This window comes from Mirounga leonina, unplaced genomic scaffold (assembly GCF_011800145.1).
Source record: "Mirounga leonina isolate KUSES-001 unplaced genomic scaffold, KU_Mleo_1.0 Mir_125, whole genome shotgun sequence".
Taxonomy (NCBI): Eukaryota; Metazoa; Chordata; class Mammalia; order Carnivora; family Phocidae; genus Mirounga; species Mirounga leonina.
The window spans coordinates 51,058,188-51,081,025 of NW_023270305.1; the positions used below are offsets into that span (position 1 = coordinate 51,058,188).

A 22,838-nucleotide genomic window follows, 5' to 3' on the forward strand; every position below is an offset into this window, starting at 1 on the left:
ATTTCAGACAAAGCAGACTTTATAGCAAGGAACACTATCAGAAATAAAGAGAGCATTACATAATGACAAAGAAGTCAATTCTCCAATAAGGCATAGCATTCCCTGATGTGTATAGCTTAACAACAGAGCATCAAAATACATGAGGCAAAACTGATAGAACTGCAAGAAGAAATGGATGAATTCAGTATTATAGCTGGAGACTTCCATATCCCTCCAGCAGGAATTGACAGATTCAGCTGACAAAAAAACAAACAAACAAACAAACAAAAACATTAAGGACATAGTTCAACTAAACAGCACCATCAGTCAGCTGGATCTATAGAATACGTCACCTAGTGAGAGCAGAGCACAAATTCTTCTCAAGTTCACATGTAACATTCACCAAGACAGACCAAACTCTGGACCATAAATTACATCTTAACAAATTTAAAAGAATTGAAATCATACAAAGTATCCTCATGTACACAATGGAATTAAACTAGAAATAAATAGTAGAAAGATGACTGGAAGACGCCAAAATACTTGGAAGATTAAACAACACACTTCTAAACAACACATGAGTCAAAGAAGTCTCAAGAGAAATTTAAAATATTTGAATAAATAAAAAAAGAAAATACAACTTCTGCCAAAAGTTGTGGGATCCAGCAAAAGCAGTGCTTAGAAGTATATTTATATTGACCGCATATGTTAGAAAAAAAGAAATCACTAATCTAAGCTTCCAATTTAGGAAACTAGAAAAGGGCAAATTAAACACAAAGTAAATAGAAGGAAAGAATAAAAATTAGAGCAGAAATCAATGAAATTGGTAACAGGTTACCAATCAAAACCAAAAGTGGGTTCTTTGAAGAGATCAATACAACTGATAAATTTCTAGCCAGGTTAACAAGAAGAAAAAAAAAAAAGAAAAAACACAAATTATTAATATCAGAAATGAAAGTGGGGTCATCACTGCTGATTCTGGGCACGTTAAAAAGGTGATAAGGAGGGGGGCGCCTGGGTGGCTCAGTCGGTTAAGCATCTGCCTTGGGCTCAGGTCATGATCCCAGGGTCCTGGGATTGAGTCCCACGTCGGGCTCCTCGCTCAGCGGGGAGCCTGCTTCTCCCTCTGCTTCTGCCTGCTACTCTGCCTGCTTGTGCTTTCTCTCTCTCTCTGTCAAATGAATAAATAAAATCAAAAAAGGTGATAAGGAAGTATTATATATAACTCTATGCCCACAAATTTGATAACCTAGATAAACGGACCAATTCCTTGAAAAACACAATCTACCAAACCCCCTACAATGAGAAATAACCTGAATAGTACTATAACTATTAAAGAAACTGACTTAATAATTAACAGCCTTCTAAAAGAGGAAGCATAGATGAATTCTACCAAACATTTAAGGAAGAAATTAGACTAGATTAATTCCCTACACAATGTCTTCCAAAAATTGAAGCAGAGAAAATACTAATTCATCTAAAGGCCTGCAGCTTAATGCCCAAACCAGACAGATATTATAAGAAAAGAAAACTACAGACTAATATTTCTCATGAATGTGGATACAAAAATCCGTAAGAAAATATAAGCAAATCAATTCTAATAATGTGTTTAAAAGATACTACACACTACAACCAAGTGGAATTTATTCTAGGCATGCAAGGCTGGTTCAACATTTGAAAACCAATTAACGTAAGTCATCGTTTCAACAAACTAAAAAAGAAAAATCATATAATTATATTATTATATGCAGAAAAAGCATCTAACAAAATCCAATGTTCATGCATGATAAAAACTCTCAGCCAACTACAAATAGAGGGGAACTTCCTCAACTTGGTAAGAAACCTATCTACAAAAACTTACAGCTAACACCATACTTAATGGTGAGAAACTACATGCTTTCCCACTAAAGCAAGAAAGAGGCAACGATGTCCAATCTCACCACTCCTATTCAAATCATGCTAGAAGTTCTAACTAATGTAGTGAGATAGGAAAGGGAAATAAAAAGTATACAGGTTGGGAAGGAAGAAATAACATTGTCTTTGTTTATACATGACATGACTGTCTACATAAAAAATCCCAAAGAATCAATGAAAAAATCCTGAAACAAATAAACAATCATAGCAAGGTTGCAAGATATAAGGTCAATACACAAAAGTCAAACTGTTTAATTATATACCAGCAATGAACAACTGGAATATGAAATACAATACCATTTACACCACCAGCACTAAAAAAATAACCTAGGTATAAATCTAACAAAATACATCTATACAAGATCTATAAGGAATACTACAGAATTCTTATAAAAAGAAATCAAAGAAGGGGTGCCTGGGTTCTCAGTCAGTTAAATGTCCGACTCTTGATTTCGGCTCAGGTCATGATCTCAGGGTTGTGAGATCACTGGGCATAGAGCCTGCTTAAGATTCTCTCCCTTTCCCTCTGCCCTTCCCACGCCCCCCCCAAAAAAATCAAGGCAGATCTAGGGGCGCCTGGGTGCCTCAGTCAGTTAACCGTCTGCCTTCGGCTTAGGTCATGATCCCAGAGTCCTGGGACAAGCCCTGCACCGGGCTCCTTTCTCAGCAGGGAGCCTGATTCTCCCTCTCCCTCTGCCTGATGCTCCCACTGCTTGTGCGCTCTCTCTCCCTCTGTCAAATAAATTAAAAAAAAAAAAAAAATCAAAGCAGGTCTAAATAAATGGAGAGATTCTCTGTGCATGGGTAAGAAGACTCCATAATGCCAAGATCTTAGTCCTTCCCAACTTAATCTAAGTTCAATGCAATCCCAATCAAAACCCAAGCAAGTTATTTTGTGGATACCAACAAACAGATTCTAAAGTTTATATGGAGAGGCAAAAAACTCCAAATAGCCATCACATTATTGAAGGAGCACAACAAAGTGAGAAGACGAACACCACCTATCTTTAGGACTTATTATAAAGCTACCTGGCAACTGAGCATATAAAAAGATGCTCAAAATCATATGCCACCAGAAAACTGTAAATTAAAACCACAAGATACCACTACACACCTATTATAATGGTGAAGATTCAAAGCACTGACAACATCAAATCCAGGTGAGTATGTAGAGCAAAAGGAACTCTCATTCATTGTGGTGGGAATGCAAAATGATACAGGCATTTTGGAAAACAGTTCAGCAGTCTCTTATAAAACTAATCGTACTCTTACCGTGATACAGAAATTGTGTTCCTTTACCCAAATGAGTTAAAAACTTACGTTCCATACAAAAACCTGTACACAGATGTTTATAGCAACTTTATTCATAATTACCAAAACTCAGAAGCAACCAAGATGTCCCTTAATAGAAGAATGGATAAACAAACTGTTATACCCATACAATGGAATATTACTTAGCACTAAAAGGAAATTAGCTACCAAGGCACAAAAAGATACAGAGAAACTTCCAATGCATATTGCTAAGTAAAGAAGCCAACTTTGGAAAGGCTACATACTGTATGATTCTAACTATATGACATTCTGGAAAAGGAAAACTACAGACAGTAAAAAGATTAGTGGTCGCCAGGGATTCAGGAAAAGGGATGAGGAATGAATAGGTGCAGTACAGGGGATTTTTAGGGCAGTCCAACTATTCTGTATGATAGATAGTATAATGGTGGAATCATGTCATTTTACATTTGCCAAAACCCATATAGGTGCGTAACATGAAGAGTGAAAACAAGGTAAACTATGAACCTTTGATAATAATAATAATGTGTCAATACTGAATGAGGGTGATCTCTATGAAATGGTATAGAATGATTTCCAGGATATATTGTTAAGTGAAAAGCAGAGTGAAAGAGAGTACCAACAATATTTTCTTACCTCTTACCTCTTTTATGTAAGAAAGAAGAAATAAAGGGTAAAGTACATGTATATGATCATTTGTGCAAAAAGAAACAGGAAAAATATACCCAAACTCAACAAATGATGTTAGAACAACTGGACATTTACATGCAAAGAATGAAGTTGGACCCCTTCTTGCCACCACAAACAAAAATTAACTTAAAACAGATTCTTAGGTACAATTTAAAGTACAAATAACAATATAAAAAATAGTTTAATCAGACTCCATGAAATTTAAAACCATTTGTGCATCAAAAGACATCATCAAGAAAGCAAAGACACTCACCAACTCATGGAATGAAAGAAAATGTTTGCAAATCACACACCTGATAAGAGTCTTATACATAAGATACATAAAGAATGTATGTATACATAAACAATGCAATGCTAAAAAGATGAACAACCCAATTAAAAATGGGCAAAAGAGGGTCACCTGGGTGGCTCAGTTGGTTAAGTGTCTGACTCTTGATTTCAGCTCAGGTCGGTGTGATCTGGGGGTCATGGGATCAAGCCCCACGTTGGACTCCACACTGGGCGTGGGGCCTTCTTAAGATTCTCTCTCTCCCTCTCCCTCCACTCACCCTCTCTCTCTCCCTCTCTCAAAGGGAAAAAATGGGCAAAAGCTACACATTTCTTAAAAAAAAAAAAAACCAACATATAAATGGCCAATAAACACAGGAAAAGACTGTGCTAAACATCATCAAGCAATTAGAGAAATGTAAATGAAAACCACAATGATATAGCACTGTACACCTACTAGGATGGCTAAAATAAAACAGACAATAAGATGTATTGGTGAGGATAAAGAGCAACTGGAACCCTGATACATTGCTGGTGGGAATATAAAATGATGTAGCCAGGTAGGAAAATAGTTTAGCAACTCCTCAAGAAGTTAAACAAAATTACCACATGACCCAGCAGTACCACTTCTAGGTATATACCCAAGACACAAATGTTGATATCAACATTATTAATAATAGCCAAAATATATAAACAACCCAAACAACCATTTAGGATAAATAAAATGCAGTATTCATACAACAGAATATTTTCAGCAATAAAAAGGAATGAAGTATTGATATATGATATACATGGATGAACCTTAAAACCATTATAAGTGAAAGAAAGCAGTCACAAAAGACCATATAGTAAGATTCCATTTACATGAAATGTCTGCAACAGGCAAATAGAGAGAGGCAGAAAATAGATTAGGGGTTCCCCGAGCAGGGGTGGAGTAGGAGTACACAGGCAGAAGAGGAAGAAGAGGGGAGGGGAGTTCCAGAAGAATAGGGAGTGACTGCTAATGAGTACGGGTTTCTTTTGGGGATGATGAAAATTTTCAAACTTAGATGTCACGTGATGATGGTTACACAACTCTAGGAATACACTAAAAACCACTGAATTGAACACTTAGGGTGAACTGTATAGTACATGAATTATATCTCAATAAATGAAGAGAAGGAGGAGGGGGAGGAGGGCAAGGAGGATCACCCAGAATAATGAAACTAGTTACAGTCAGGTGTTGGGTGGAACAAGAGGAAAAGGATAGAGAGGTGGGAAAGGGATAGATGAGATGGAGGAAATACACTTTTTTTTTTTTTTAAAGAACGAGAGCATGGTGGGAGAGGGAGAAAGAGAATCTCAAGCAGGCTCTACACCCAGCACAGAGCCCCCTATACAGGGCTTGATCTCACAACCCTGAGATCATGACCTGAGCTGAAATCAAGAGTCAGACACTTAACCAACTGAGCTACCCAGGTGTCCCAGGGAAATATACTTTTTTAAAAATAGTTCTTACTTGGGGAACCATATTAAAATTTTATTAACTTATAAGTTAACTAATTCAACAAGAATGGAGAGGTATTTTCTAGAGCAAAATACAAATAAAAAGAAATAAAGCTATCTGTGTTTTGAATTAAAAATATAACGAAACTGAATGCTAAAGCTAGTGGATAAAACTTTGAGAGGGACTGGATATTTACATACATATACATATATGTATATGATGCAGTGAGTACAGAATCACTTTGGTATTCCTGCCAGAAATTCATAATCTGAACCTATACAAACTGAAATTGAGGAACATTCTTCAAAACTATCAAAGTCATGAAAAACAAAGACCAAAGAACTCTATCAGGTTAAAGGAGAGTGAAGAGATACAACAGTTAAATGAAACATATGACGGATTGGATACTGATTTAAGGAAAAAGAAAATTATCTTTTTGCTAGAAAGGGAATTATTAGCATAACTAGAGAAAAATGAATTAGGTGTATAGATTAAGGAACAGTACTGTATCAATGTTAATTTCCTGATTTGATAAACTGAACTACAGTTCCTAAGAAAATGTCCTTGTTTTTAAAAAATACACACTTAAGTAATTATGGGCAAAGGAGCATCATGGGTAATGTTAAGGAAAAAAAATGACATACAGAGAAAGCAAAAGAGAATGATAAAGCATATATGGTAAAAAGTTGCCATTTGGGGAATCTTAGTGAAAGGTATATGGCAATTCTTTGTACTACTTTTGCAACTTTTCTGTAAGTCTGAAATTATTTCAAAATAACTGCTCTTTTTAAAAAAAGAAATAATGAGGGGTGCCTGGGTGGCTCAGGCCTTAAGCGTCTGCCTTTGGTTCAGGTCATGATCCCAGGGTCCTGGGATCGAGCCCCACAACGGGCTCCCTGCTCAGCAGGAAGCCTGCTTCTCCCTCTCCCACTCCCCCTGCTTGTGTTCCTGCTCTCTCTATCTCTCTCTGTGAAATAAATAAATAAAGTCTTAAAAAAAAAAGAAAAAAGAAAGAATGATGCAACAATATACCTCCTGTTAGAACCTTAGTACCAAAAATGGTACCTATAACAAACGGTTATTTATAAATAACGTAACTGAATAAATAAATGAGAGAGGCCAAATCTTCCTAATGGAATTCCAAATAATGTGAGAGGAATAAAAGAAACAGAAAATCATCATTAGAATACAGTAATAATTGCTGCAGCAAAAATCAACTAAAGAATTTAAAATTAGTGGTTGAAACTTTAAAGAGAAACAGGATATTTACACAACCTCAAGTTATCTCCCCTCCAAAATTTATTGATTCTGTGGTGACTTTAACATATGTCCACAAATTCTCTGATACTCCTCCTTCCAGGATATGGAACTGAATTCCCCTCTTCATGAGTATATATTGGACTTAGTGATTAGCAGCTAACAAGTTGAGTATAGAAAAGAAAAAAACAGTTTACACTGAGAAATCTGTCAGGCTCTACCTTAACCACATGATCAAAATGAACACCACCAATAATAACTCATGTTGCTATCATGTGCCCTCTGATATGATGTGATGAGGGCACTTCACCTCTGTGGTATCTTCCCCAAGTCCATAACCCAGTCTAATCATTAGAAAAACATCAAACCCAATTTGAGGGACATTCTACAAACTACTAGTCAGCACTCTTCAAAAAACTATCAAGGTCATGAAAACCAAGGAAAGACTGATAAACTACCATAGATTAGAGAGGCTAAGACGGGACAACTAAATGCCATGTGGTATCCTGGATTGTATCCTCAAACAGAAAAGGATTATTAGTGGAAAAACTGGTGAAATCTGAGTAAGTCTATAGTTTGGCCTAACAATAGTGTACTAACATTAATCTCTTAGTTTTGATAAATGGCCATGGTAAATTTATTTACCCTAATTTTACCCAAAGGAAGCTGGGTAAAGACTATACTGGAATTCTCTATACTATCTTTGCAACTCTTCTGTAAACCTAAAATAATTTCAATAAAAGTTTAAAAAAAATAAATGAATTCATCAATTTTTATAAAATTATTTTGTAAATTAGAGTACTCTTCAAATTAAAGCTGAACCACTAAACTCAACTTCTAAACTGACTTATTGCATGAGTAAACTCAGTTTCAATTAAGTTACTTTGAGATAGGGTATTACTACATGCTCATTGCATTTAATGATTTTTGGAGGGGGAGAGAGAAGAATGAAAGATACTGAGGGAACTATTGTGTGTGGTAAACAAGATTTTGGACGCTTAAGGGAAATAGTTAAGACTAGTAAAATAAAATAAGGATAGGTTTAAAAGATTAAAATTACCGTATTAACAGTATCCTAAACAAACAGGAAATCTGGAAGATTCTCTTCAGGAGGATAACTACCACAATAACAGAAACAAAGGACAGAAGGGGCTAGGAAAGTGTTAAGGGCTATCATAAAAGCCTATACCACAGGTTCCCAAGCTTTCTGGGTTTACAAGGCCTTTAATGTGTCAGTAATTTTTTCACAGGCCAAAAGAAATACCTAGACATTCTGTTTATTAAGTAGTCAGGTCCAAACAACTTAAGAAGAATGTATGTCCTAACAATGTGGCACTTATGTTGGGCACTGCACAACTTCTCCAACCTAAAAAAAAAACTTCAGAGGACACTCAACTGCCTTTCTATTTCCCTGTTCCATATATATTTTCACATCGTACTTGCTTTTCATAACAGCAACTGCCAAAACTCAGCTTTGTAAAAATATGGTATCAATGAAAGCAATATAGCAAACTAATTTTGAAAATGAACTACCTCAAGCTAGTAGTTTATGTGGTTTCCAAAAGATGTTGCTGTATTTCCCTCAAAAATTTTAAGCATCCTTTGACATACCTGTAGAGTCCTCTGCAGAGCCTTCAAGGCTCCACAGTGCACAGTTTGGGAACCATGACTTTGGCAAAAGATTACAAAGGATGCCACCAAGGCAGTAGCAACAAAAAAAAACTGGAGTGAGAAAAAAGGCATGCCTCAGAGACAAAAAAAAAAAATCAGATCCAGAAATGTTGCCTGGAAGTATAACAACAGTGCAAGCACTTGAGAAGTTTCAAAACTTTTCAAAAAAAAAACTATTGTGTTTTTAGCTATCCCCCAACAGTGCTTGCTTCTATGGATGAGAACAAACTCGTCTTTTTTTAAAATGAATGAATAAACCTGTTCAAATGTTTATATTAACTTGACAGCTTTATATGTGGCACAGCTAAAGTACATTACTCTCATTTTTAACACACACACATACACACGCATTACAAAAATGGCTGGAAAAAAAGAAACAAAATTGAATTCAAATTTTCAACTCAATAAATGTTTCTGGAGTACTAAAGGAACTGTCATCCAGCATCCACCGAAGCTTTACTTCATACAGATACGTGAAAAAGAATAATATGCAATAGTTCTAAAACCTGGCTTGATGATGGAGCTTAAACAATCAGGGACCTTCTAAAATGACAGACTTGCCAGCACCATTCCAGACCCACAAGCTCAGGCTTTCTAATGGACATGGAAATCTCCACATTTGCAAAGTACTCCAAAGATTCTGAAATCAGATAGTTTGAGAGGAAATGGCTAAAACAGCACTGTCCAGTAAAACTTTTCAAGATGATGGAAATGATCCATGTTTGCACTGTCCAGTATGGCAGCCCCTACCCACATGTTGCTAGTGAGCACGTGAAGTGTGGCTAACGTGACTGAAAAACTAAATTTTTAATTTCATCTAATTAAAGTTAATTTAAGTTTAGATGTGAATAGCCACATGTGGTTGGCTGCTTCTGTACTGGACAGCACAGAACTTGATGATTTATGTTAAATACCCATTCTTCTAAATTTTCCAAGTTGTACCTCTGATTTAAATTAGATGATCAGAAAACTAGGTAAACTTTATCCAATTTCACAGTCTGAGTCTTTTGTAGTTGGGAGATTTTATCCAATGTCATACTTTTTTTTTTTTTCTCACAATAGAAGTTCTCTTTGAATTAAGTTCTAAGAAAAGTCTCTGCAAAAGAATTTGGGTATTTTCTTTAGCCAGAAGAAATATTACCTGAGCCAGTGTGCTTCCCTTTTTGCCTCAGCTGCCAGTAAACTCAGAATCAAGTCCAGTGTCCAGTGGTAACTCCTCTTAAGTGTCTAGTAACATGCACTCTCTGCTCCTCTAAGACTATCTCTGTTCTATTTATATACCTAAATTAGTCAACATAGTGTTATTTTAAATTCTTAAGTGGATAAACTCTTTTGGACATAGGCAGGGTATCAACTTTTAAAGTGATAACTTCTTTGATTAAAGTCAATGTTTTTACTGTTAACTGAAATTTAAAGTAAATGTTTTAAGTGTTTTCTCATTTAAAAAGTACTTTTAAAATAACAACACTGGGGTTAATAACAAAAAGAAATATTTTAACAGGACAAATTTACTAAAGAAAATCTTTAGGTACCAGTTAGCAAAGCTGCCTAAAAATATCACTATAACAGTGATAAATAAGACAAACATAAACTAACATCCTGCTGTAATTCTATAGCCCCCATTTCACAAACTCAGTTCTACCCCTTTCATAAAATATGCAAAAGTCCTGATGCAGAATATGAACATCCCTATTGAGCATTCAGTTCAAAAAGCTTGTGCAATTTTTCCGTCAGAACACTGGACTATTTTTATATCATGCAGTGAACTACTTCGGTGGCTCTTTTGTTGAAATTTTCCACAAAATTAGAACAAACACATTTGATACATCAACAGCACATTTCTAGAAATGCCTAAAGTTCCCTGAGCATTTAATTGCAAAACTAACGTCAAACTAACCTAAATTATAAGAGTAGAATCTCTTCACATAATCCCTTAAAATTTCATTTTAAAAATCAACCTTCAAAATACATAAACCAAAACTTCCTACCAAATTAAGGTGAGAGAATTTCACATTACTGAAAGATACAATGTACTAAATGGGTTCATTAAAAAAATCATGATAGGAAAATTTTTTTTATGACAAATTGTCATAAAGAAATATATCCTAAGTATCACACATAGTCACCATACGATACACACACACAAATGCTGGCAAATGAATTCCATCTACTTTAGAAGAATTCAATTAGTTTCCTTAGCCAAATTACTTACTTGAAGCGATTACTAAAACGGATGAACTGATTTTGCTCCAGAAGTAATAATATGTCGTTCCTTTCCCCAAAAGCCAAAGTATTGCCAAAACTTGGTTAATTTCAGCACAGTGTTTCTTGCTAGCATGCTTTCTGGTTTACTCCCACCTCTGGGTCACTCCAAACTTCTGTGCTAGTTTGTCTTTCTCTAACACTCTTAAATGTTCCAGTTATTTTTTCAGTGTTCTTGCTTATTCTACCCTTTTGTCTAAACAGTTCTCTTCATCACTTATTGCTTAAATAATCACATAAAGATAGTAATAACAATGGGTAACATTTATTAAGTGCTTACTATATGTCAGGCACTATTCTAACCACTTTACAGGTTATTATTTCATTTAATTGTCAAAACAACTTTATGCTGGAAGCACTGTTAGTATCATCACCATTTTATAAAGTACTGAGAGGTTAAGTAATTTGTCCAAGGTTGCACAGTCTGAAAATATGTATTTTTGTACATACACAAATATAAAATGTTCCTTAATGCTATTGTAAAGTTTCTTTTTGGGCGCCTGGGTGGCTCAGTCAGTTAAGCGGCCGCCTTCAGCTCAGGTCATGATCCCTGCTCAGTGGGGAGTCTGCCTCTCTCTCTCTCTCTCCTTCTGCCCCTTCATCCCGCTCAGGCTCTCTCTCTCACGCAAATAAATAAATAAAATCTTTTACATAAATAAATAAATAAATAGTTTCTTTCTATACGGCTGGAAGGCAGGCACATGGGCTCTCCTCTATTGTTTGTTTTAAGTAGGCTCCATGTGTGTTCAAGCAGGGGCTTGAACTCACACCCTGAGATCAAGGCCTCAGCTGAATTCAAGAGTCAGATACTGAACAGACTGAGCCACTCGGGTGCCCCTAGGCTCTCCTCTATTCTTACGCAGTTAGACTACAATAAGTTAAACTAATAGTTTGTAGGTTGGGTACAGAAAAGACAGAAAGGTCCTAGACTCTAGATTCCACAAACACTAGCCGCAAGTAACTCCAAGATTTAGAGCAGAGGTCAGTAAACATTCTTAAAAGGTCAGATAGTAAATATTTTAAACTCTGCAGCCACCCAGTCTATGTAGCAACTATTCAACTCTGCCATATTAGTGTGACAGCAGCTACAGACAAATGGACATAGCCATATTCCAATAAAACTTTATTTACAAAAGAAACAACTTGGACCAGGCCAAAGTTTGCCGTCAATCTAGAGGCATACTGAATCTGGTGTGGAGGCAATCGTGATATAAGCACTATGATATCAAATTACGGCATACAGGGGCTTCACTATTTTCCTTAAATTACCTCATGTAATAGAACTTTTGTACAGTTGAATTTCACATGGAATAAATATTTAAAATCTGGATAAAATACTGCATGTAATAATTCCAGTTTAAAAAAAAATCAGTCCATAAAACACATAATATTACTAACAAAGTAACATATCAATTTATTATCTACTAAAATTAAATCTACCTTTGACAATTCATCACATGGAAAAGAAGACTCAGCTATTTCCTTTCAAGGAATAAGGTGTTCAAGATTCACATAACTTGTAAAAAGTTTTACAAAGTAAAACTTTCTGCCCTATCTCTCCCCTCATTGAATAAGATTTTAGCACCTGACTATCTTAACCATTTTTCCTCCAATTATTCTTGGCAACTTCAAGAGCCACAGAGATAATCTGTCTCACACTTCAGCCTATAAATTCCTTGACCAACCTTTTCAGTCCCCAAAATCTTTTCCTCCATTCCATCTCAACCACCAATTGCCATTGTCATACCCTAACAGCTATAGTCTTATAGTACAAAAGAATGACCCATTCAAATATAGAAGAAATTCCACTTAATTAAAAAAAAAGAAAATTAAGGTATACTCCTATTTAATGTATATGGCATAAATAAAAACATATTGAGGATGTGTGCTCATTTTTTATTAATTTTTTTAAGATTTTATTTTTTAAGTAATCTCTACACCCAAGTGGAGCTGGAACTTAAAACCCCGAGATCAAGAGTCACATGCTCTACCAATTGAGCCAGCCAGGTGCCCCAAGTGCTTATTTTTTTTAACTGATAAGCAAATGTGATCAAAAGGAGACCACAACCTTTATCTTGTCATTAACATTAACCACATCCTCCACAATCAAACATCTCACTTTGACTCCTACCTCCCATATTTCCAGCTCATTCACTCTGGTAACCCAACCCCACCAACTATTCAACCTCTTTAACATATCAAAATCATTATTCTCTTCTCTTTTTCATTGACCATCCTACCTTTCATGTCCTTATTTTCCTCCTTTTCCATCTCATACTACATGGTTCATTACTATAACCACTCCCGTGCATTCGCTTTCAATTTCCTTGCCCTTCTTTCTCAGTTGTACATTCCTGAGAAAACCCATCCCTAGTTAAATCTAACTCTGCCTATTCTATGCCTGCACCCAAACAAGGAACATAGCTGAATTAAAATTTGCAAACTTGCTGGTTGCATTCACTTTAAATTTATGACCACAAAGTTAAGAAGCTCCTCAGCACTACCCATCAATCCTTCTGAATTTCCCCAGTCAATTCTTGTTTTGACAATTTAATACCTCCTCTCTCCTCAATCCTTTGACACCTCTTTCTGTTACCTCTCTCGGCTGATAACCTCTAATATTATTTCCCTGAGAAAACAGAAGCCAACAGAAGAGAATGTCCACACCCTCATGCACCAAATCTACCAACTTACCTGCTTCTCTACCCATGTCATCTACCCCCCTCCTTTTAACAATGAATTGTCCCTGCTTCTACTCAAGTTCAACCTTTACACTTGTGTACTGGATCCTGTTCCTGTTCTCTTATTCAGGGACTTTTCTCCTGAAGTTACCTCCTCTCCCAGCACATCATCAGTTTTTCCTTCTTTACTGACCATTTCCATCAGCATTCCAATGTGCTGCAATATCTTCCGTGTGAAAGACATACCTTGACCCCTTGTCCCTCTCCAGCTACTACCTAGTTCTCTGGTTTGTAGCAAAATTCTCCATGAAAAGTATCTACACTGACCATATTCACCTCCTTTCCTCTAACCCAGTCTAATCATGCTTTTATCCCCACCTCTCCAGTGAAACCATTTCTCAAAGTCACCAGCTCTTTCCACCTTGCCAAATCCACTGTCATCTTGCTCAACCTCTCAACAGAATTGACACAGTTAAACACTTCTTTCCTGATACATTTTGCACTTGGTTCCTTGAAGAATACACTCTCCTAATTTTCCTCTACCTTACTACTGCTTGTTTTTCAGTCTTTGCTGGCTCTTCCTCTTCTTTCCTACCTCTATATGTTGAAGTGTCCCAAGGCCCAGTCCTCAGTCTTCATAATCTATTTAACACCACAGGAAATTTCTTACAGCCCCATGGTTATATATTCTATCTATATACTAAGAGACTCCAATCCCTTCTCTCCCCTAACCTCGAGACTCTTCTAATTAACTGCTTAATTAAGATCTCCATCTGGATGTCCCAAACTTTAAGAAAAGCAAAGCCAATTCTTGGTGTCCCCCTTTTCTTCTTCAGGTGTCCCCTATCCATGTAATTAACACTGCATTCACCTGCTTGTTCAGCCATCTCTCACTTTACCTCCTATCTAATCCATCATTAAGTCCTGCCAATTATAACAAAACCTTTGTTTCCAGTTACACAGGTGTATACATTTGTCAAAACCTATTGAACTATACACTTAAAATTGATGTATTTTACTGGATGCAAAAGTTTAAGTTACACCTCAGTAAAGTGTGGTGGTAGTATATGTGTGTTACCTGCATATATCTGACCATTTCCTACCACCTCCCCCCCCCCTGCTACTTGGACTACTACAATAGCCTCCTAACTAGTATTCCTGCTTCCATTTTTACTCATGACAATTCATATTCCACAAAGCATCCAGAATAATCTTTCTAAAATGTAAATCATATTATATCACTTCCCTGCTCAAACTTCTCCAATTGCTTCCTATACACTTAAAATCCAAAAGCCCTTTGCGTGATCTCAAGGCCATACATTAACTTACCCCTACCTACTTCTCAGACTTCACCTCTTTATCATCTATCCCTTGTTCTAGACACAATGGCCTTCCAGATACTCCTAAAACAGACTCCTAAAAAAAGCTGTATCCAATTATTTTTTTAACGTACTTCAAAAGTAGATTCTTTACATGAAAGCTGATGTACCTCTCACTCCATTAAATGGCCAATAGAGAAATGCTTGCTTAAGCCATCCAAAGAAGTGGATCTGAATGAGTACTTATGAATATAATTTGGCCTTCATAAACTCAGGTTAATACTTAAAGTACATGCAACATTCTAATGTCCAATGGAAAACTAAATTGGGATCAACTACAGAGAGCCTAGAATATCATATTAAGGAGTTTATATTTTATCTAACAGGCAAGCATCACAAACTTAAGCACTAGAAAGAGCTGTGTGTGGTGTTTTTTTGTTTTTTTTTTTACTTTTCAAATCCTGAGATCACAAGGTTTGCAAAGAGGTATGGAATAATAGAGAAAATGAGGAGTTACTTTCAGGGTTACACACACACACACACACACACCCCTTTGGTACCTCTACAATATTGAGCCATGTGATTGTATTACCTATTTTTAAAATAAATTATAATTAAATATATATTTAAAAACAAAAAAAGGAATTCTTACATGACATGGAAAGATAAGAAACAAATATATTTATGCCTTTTTGGGAAAAGTTTATACTACTTTAAATACGTTTTAATGCCATAACTGAGAATTAGATAAAATATAAAAACCTAGATAAAATATGTTCATATAGGTAGATGATAAAGACACGTACACAAAGTATAATATATACTCATACATAATGGTTCATATATTAGGGAGCTCCTACCAGAACTGAATTCTACAACCTAAATTATAACCACAACTTGCCAACTTTGAAGTAGTTTCCTTAAATACCTGAAAGCTCATAAAGTGAAGACTTTTCTCAGAATCTAAAAGCCTGCAAATGATAAAAAAGAACTAGATAAGAAAGAAACTAAGAAAAAAGATAGCACAGTCTCTTTCCCTCCAACTCAGCTCCAGTGGCCATCTCACTACTTGCCAACAGCTTTATCAATTAAGTGATTAATAATTAAATGACTTTGAGACAACAATAGGAGTAGGAGATACAAACCCCTACAAACTCCATATTTGCTAGAGCCTTAACATGGCAATCAAGGAGTGATGAGGAATAGGACCTCACAGTATAGTGTCCTTCTCTTAGATTAATAAGTCATTCAGGCTTTTGTTCCTCACCTAAGTTCTAGAACCACTACAACATGAAAGAATCAGGAAGTGGACCCTACTGAACTAAAGAAACTCACACGCATCAGCCAGAGCAAAGGTAAAATAGGTAAGACAGCAACAGAGAAAAGAACTTTGAGAAAGCATAAGCCCCAAATCCTCTAATCTATAGAATCCATCCTTTGATCAAAGGTAAAGTACTGTGAGTTTGCTCATGGCCTAGATCTAAAAAAATATCCTTAAACCCTTACCTTCATCCTGTTATCTGTCATATCCAGGCTCATACCCTATGGCCATGACAAAAGAACATGGGAAACATTCTCCTCTCCTTAATCACAGGAAGAACACATTCCCTCTTGAAAAACATACCCTGATTCCCATGACCCTCTTCCGTCAACACACTATGCCTTTCCTGAATCTCTTGAGTTTCATCTTCATTCCCTGAGTTTCAAATTCATGCAGAAGTCCGTATATTCTGAATATACTTTATCCTGGAGTCATGAATGGACACTTGGGAAAGCTGAAAACATTATTTTAAAATGCTGCTTCTTAAATTTTAATATGCAAACTGTGGATCTTACTAAAATGCAGATTCTGACTCAGTAGGACTGGGGCAGGGTCTGAGAGTCAGCAGTTCTAACAGGTGGTCCCAATGTTGCAAATGCTCCTGCTTCTCAGAAAACACTTTAAATAGCACAGTTCTAAAAGCCAATGGAACCTGTATATACAGGTTACCTCCAAAGACACAATCCCAATGGAATGCTATCTGTTCTCTTTTTATAGTTTATTTCTTCTTCTCTATACCAGATCTATTTTCTTATCCTCTCAACATTTGCAATTTATCTTCCATGTTATTACTATAAAATTGAAAATTCCAGAACATCCAAATGCTTCTAGTGTTAAAGCCATATCCTATCATAAAGACCTAATTTAATAGGTGTACCGTAATGGCCATCCCTAAAAATGATCAAGCCATCTATTCAACTGTAATCGAGTTAAATTTTCATTCTTGCTTTCACATTGAGACATATTAATAACAACTTACATACTTCTCAAGGAAAAAAAAAATTCAGCCATACTGCAAACTATGGGGAAGAAACTGATTTTGTCACTAAAGAATCACCTGAAAAAAAAAAAAAAAAAAAAAAAGAATCACCTGATATGTTCTATTGCCCTTAAAAAAAGGAGACTCGGGGCGCCTGGGTGGCTCAGTCGTTAAGCGTCTGCCTTCGGCTCAGGTCATGATCCCAGGGTCCTGGGATCGAGCCCCGCATCGGGCTCCCTGCTCAGCAGGAAACCTGCTTCTCCCTCTCCCACTCCCCCTGCTTGTGTTCCCTCTCTAAAAAAAAAAAAAAAAAAAAAAAAAAAGGAGACTCAAATTTAACCATCTTAAAAGTTGATATTCCCAGTATACTGCCCAGTTAAAAAAATACTTGTAATGAGGATCTTCCTCATTTCCTAGTTTAGGTTAGTTAAGTACCCAGTCTTCCAAACCAGAAACTTGGGGGCCAATCTAGGCCTTTCTCTCTCTCATCCCCATCTTTTCCAGACCCCTGACTGAAATGACCACCAAGCCCTATCCATTTTGTGTCCTAAGTGTTCCTCTCAATTACCTGTGCTCTGCTTTAGTCTAAGCCTTTTCCCTCACCTTACCTACTGCAACAGTAGGCAGACATTGCTGCCTCCAATCACCCTTTCCATTATGATCCTTACTCCACATTATCATCCAAGTGATTTTTCCAAAATGCAAACCTAACGTATCTTCTACTCAAAGCCCTTCACTATCACAGAATAAAGTCCAAGCCACATATAATAGTCTAAGCACATAACTTTCCATGATTGGAATCCTGCCTACCTCTCTAACATCATATCCCACTGCACTTCTCCCATCCTGCACTTTAAGCCCCATTATTAACAAACTACACTGCTTGAATTTCCAGCACATCCCATGTTATTTAATTCCTCCATACTTTTTGCATAGGCTGTTGCTTTAGTCGAGAATATCCTTCATTTCTTCCCCCTTGGCTTTCTGGCCAACTACTGTGAATCTTTCAAAACCCAACTCAGAACCCAAGAAGCCATCCCAAGACCCTCTACCCTTAAAGAGTTATTTCCCCACTGCCAACTTTGTAAGTAATAAGGCATTTACTGGGCATTTACTGTGCCTGACACTGTTCCAAGCATTTTACATGTATTAACTCATTTAATCTTCACAGTAACTCTTCCTATGAAATGGTACCATTATTTCTTTTGCAGATATGGAAACTAAATCACAGAAAACTAAATAACCTGTCCCCAAGGATAACCAACTGTTAAGTGATGGAGACATTAAAATCCCTACATCATACATATTTGTATTCTTGTACCTATCACAGTGAATTGATTTACATGACTGTTATTATCCTGGACTGTGAGCTCCTTGAGGGCGGGGATTATGTCATATTCAATTCTAAAGCCACAGTACCTAGTGTAAAGTAGGTAATCAGTGCATGCATTTCTTGAATTGCACATAACATTCCTAACAAGTCCAAGAGAAAAGCATTCAAAAACTAGTTTCCCAATATTCAAATATGCTTTAAGAGTTCTAGAATAGAGCAATTTATTTTTTCATCTAATAAAAAGGATGTTAAAAAGAGAGGTACAGACATGAGATTACAGTCCTTGTGGACAATGAAATGGACTTATTTTTGCAGTAATACTACTTAAACACTGTAATAAATCAAAACTCAAAGGACCATTTGCTTAACATTAACTCTTTTTCTCTTACTAAATAAGAATTCTTGCTTACCATTCAAGACAGTGAAAAGAAAGCCCTAAATTTACTTTGCTCAAGTAGAAAGAAGCAAATCATAGGCCAGAACTACTAATTGCTTCCTTAAGTCTGGCCAAGAAATGTATCCCATTAGGCAATTAAGATAAAATACAGTTGCCTGACTAAGCATATAACAAAAGAATTTCTAAGGTTGTATTATGGACTGGCATTCCGTTATTAAAATAATGAAAAATTACTTATTTTAAGCCAAGAAAAATGAAAAATCAAGAACAAAATAAAATAGATTATCACCACCCCACAAGAATATAGATTTCTATAACTCTATTAAAACGCATACGTTACAATACATATGCACATGTTTACAATATTCAATAGCATTCTCTGTATCTCCTTCAAATTATAAAAAAATCAAAGTTATGCTAACACTAATGATGAAAGACCTCAAGACCAAATCTTCTGTACTTAGCAAGCTCTCACAGCTACAGTCCTATGAGCCATACTGAAGTGCAGTAATTAAAACCCACAGGGATGGTACCAGCAGCAACAGTGCATACCACAGGACTTGTTGGAGTAATCTGTTCCCTGCCCAGCCTGTACACACTCGTGCACTACAGAAAGGTGAGTCGGCTGTCAGCTGACTTTAGGCCACAGTGAGTTTAGGCCACAAAAAATCTACCCCCAGACATGTCTTACCATTTCTTGGTACACTCAACCATCAACTCCTGGTAGGAGGCCACAAACTGGAACTTGGATGCATGTTTTCCCACACGCTGCAGTCTCTTCCAAACTGAAGCCATGATGATCAGTCACTGGAGCAGTTCTGGGTTAGCAATACAGCAGCTTTAACAAAGCAGAGGGCCCAAAGCAAAGAAGCTTTGCATGTATGTCTGTACTTTAAAAAACTCAACTACAACTTGAAATGATGTTTGGGGTCCATAAGTCTTCTCCCTGTTTCACAGGGTAAATCCCATCTTAGATGAATGGCCCAGTCAAGAACAGTATGATACACATGACAGGATGAATGAGAGGAGGTTCCCTCATGGAGACATCACCATTCCACCTCAGGAGCTATATGATGTATAATCTGGAGGACTGAAAAGCAAAACAAAGAGAGAAAAATATGAGAGAAACATGAGGAGTGACTAACCACCCATGTTAGATAACACTGCAACAGACAACCTCAGTTCCCTGCATGTTTTTCAAACAATGAAACAAAACACCAACCTCAAAAGCCAGTAACATCAAGGATGCAAGACATCAAGGAAGAAATTACAATTCACACCGAAGACGTGGAGCAACACTCCAGGTAATCACCATCAACAACAATCGAGAAACGCAAGTAGGGGCCCTACCTCCCCCTCCTAGCATCACAGAAGGGCGAGCAGAGCGGGAAAGTCTAGGGATGCTGTTTAATGTCCACTGCCAGTCAGAGGGAGGAGTGGAACATTTTAAAATAAACTTTGTTTCTCGGCTGATAATTAATAGCCTCCAGTCCTAGAATATGTGCTTGGAACAAATTAAGAAGCGAGGAGGAATGCTGTTGTTCAGTCGGAGGGGGAAATGGATGGGGAAAGAGGAGTGGAGGGAAATCTCAAGGCAGAGGGAGGGCAATGTCCTGGCTCCAGGCCACTCGGGCTCTCCACCTTCGCTGCCAACCGGAGGGAAATGGAAACTCCTGCCTGGGCGTTAAGCAATGACCAGCGGGGCAAGTGCACGGTGCGGGGTGCGGTGCCTCCCTCCCCCTTCCGAAGGGAACAGTCCGCGGGAGCCTCCTTTCCTCACGCACAGAGCCCAGACCCCTGCCCCACAGCGGTGGCAGGCGGTGGCTCGCCCGCGGTCCCTGTCACCCAAGCGATGCCAGAAGACCCCAGCCCGGTCCCCGAGCCCCGGCCCCGCCGCACCTCCACTCCTGGCCCCTCCTCACACCTCTAATCCCGCTGTCGGGCTGAGTCTGGCCCAGTTCCCTCCTCAGCGCCGCTCCTCCGTCGCCGCCGCAGCAGCAGCCGCCGCCGCCGCCACCGAGTCCTCCATCCCCGCCGGAGCCACATGGAACAGCCGAGCCAGCCGCGGCGCTCGCGGGAGCCGGGGTCTGCAGCCCCTCAGGCGGACGGCGCGCCTCACGCCCGCCCCCTCCCGGACGGAGTCGCCCCGCGACCGTCCCCCACCCTACAAAACCCTGCCAGAGCCGCCGCTCAGAGCCCAGCACCCCCTCCCCCGCCTTCCTCCTCCGCCACCATCATCATTACCTCCCCCGCCGCACCTCTCACACTAACCCTACCCACGGCGGCTCAACCTCCGTCCGCCCCGCCGCCATTGGCCCGGCACCGCGCGTGCCCCGCCCATCTCGGCGGCCGGGCCTCTCAGTGGTGGGGGCACCTCATTGGCCGATCTGGGTGCCCATAACAGGGGCTCCACCCCCTAGCTCAGGAGGTGTTTTTCCCCCAGCCGGAACGCAGCGCACAGTCTACCCTTCTTAAAAAAAAAAAAAAAAAAAAAAAATTGGAACCCACCAGGGACGATGCCGCCCACTCTTCTGATTGGCTTGGAGAGGGAAACGATAGGCGGGAGGAGTAAGGAGTGTTTATAGTGAACTGGAAGATGGTTGCTTAAGGTGGATGTCCGTCGAAGGCGCGCTGGGTGCCGGGCGGGGTTTCTGGCTGGAGTCTGAAAGTAGAGCCGGGGTTGGCTTCGCAGCGGCTGTGGGCTGCGTGGCTCCTGTAGTTTTCTCTCCCGTACTCACCTATTCCCACCCTAGGAGCAGGGTGCGCCTACTCCTCCGCCACTAGCAACCAGGGTGTTGCGCACAGAGCCTTGGTTTCACCCGATTTCTCCTGGGGCTTTTTTAAGTAATGACCCTGCCAACCCACACCTAACATTCAGTCTACTGGTTCTCAACGGGATACAGTAGGCTGAGCTAGAAGCAAAATCGTTTACGGTGCAATTTCTTCTTGTTCTGATTCTTCAACATTTCTTTGAATCTTGGTGTATTTTTCTTGCTATGTTCTTTTTCCCCTGTAAATGATTCGGGAGTGGCCAGCATATAAAAAGCGTGGTTCTAGACAAAGAAGAGCATGAAATAACCTAAGGAGAGTGTGAGGGCAGGGACACCTAACCTTGTTAAAAGAGCCAAGGATCCTTTTGAGAATATGATGAAAGTTATATACACTAACCCAAGGAGGGAAATTTATCCTATCATAAAACACAAAAATTTGCTTTCAATTTTAGGTGGTCACAGACCTCTTGGTGTAAAGAGGGCAAAGAATTATATGGGGGGTGGGGGGTCCCAACATTTAAGGAATAAGCAGAGTAAAGTGGAAAAGAGACTGAGGAGGAATGGTCAGAGAAGTAAGAGCACCCTATAAGCAATCAGCATATAGTTTGAAAAAAGAGAGGGTAGCTAACATGAAAAGAAAACAAGCAAGTAGGGTCTCAGAAACAATTAAGGGCCATTGTTAATCTTACTGAGGATGGAGAGCAGAGTGGATGGACAAAGTAGCTTGAAAGTTATTAGGGTCTATCTAGGGAAGTATTCTTTGAAGGACAGGAGAGGAGGGCAGTGGTGAGTGAGAGGTGATCCCATCTATAGACACAAGAGCAAGAGAAAGAAGAGAGAGAGTGACTGAAGAATCAGGAGAGATGGGGAAACAGAAAGCTGGAATATAGTATCTAATTCTATTTCCATTTTCAATAAAGTGATCTAATAATACCACAAGAACACAATGTGCATTTTACAGAAAAGGACATAGATATCACTTATTTTGCTACAGTTTTAATTTTAAAATATTAAGATAACCATAATATTTATATTGATTCTCATTTTCTGTACATCTTAGAGTTCTCAAATGTCCTTCCTGAGTGGTTTACTAAGTCACTACAACCTACAGCCATTATGATCTCATATAGTGATATATTCTGCATCATTAACAGACTTTAAGTGTATGGGGTTTTTTTAAATGACTAATTTATAGAAATGGTCATAAACTATTTTAATCTA

General features: G+C 38.3%; 1 protein-coding gene across 5 annotated transcripts in view; it reads right to left on the reverse strand.

Moving 5' to 3' along the window:
- EHBP1 (EH domain binding protein 1) overlaps positions 1-22,838 on the reverse strand; it is a 436,421-nt gene that overhangs the window by 310,825 nt on the left and 102,758 nt on the right. For 4 of the 5 annotated variants that reach the window (XM_035001458.1, XM_035001456.1, XM_035001454.1 and 1 more), the window contains one exon: positions 19,538-19,936. In XM_035001458.1, the coding sequence (XP_034857349.1) occupies positions 19,538-19,641 (104 nt within the window). In that variant the 5' untranslated portion in view covers positions 19,642-19,936. Of the gene's footprint in view, positions 1-19,537; positions 19,937-20,770; positions 21,047-22,838 lie in introns of those variants that run through there. The other variant, XM_035001455.1, reaches the window with a different exon arrangement.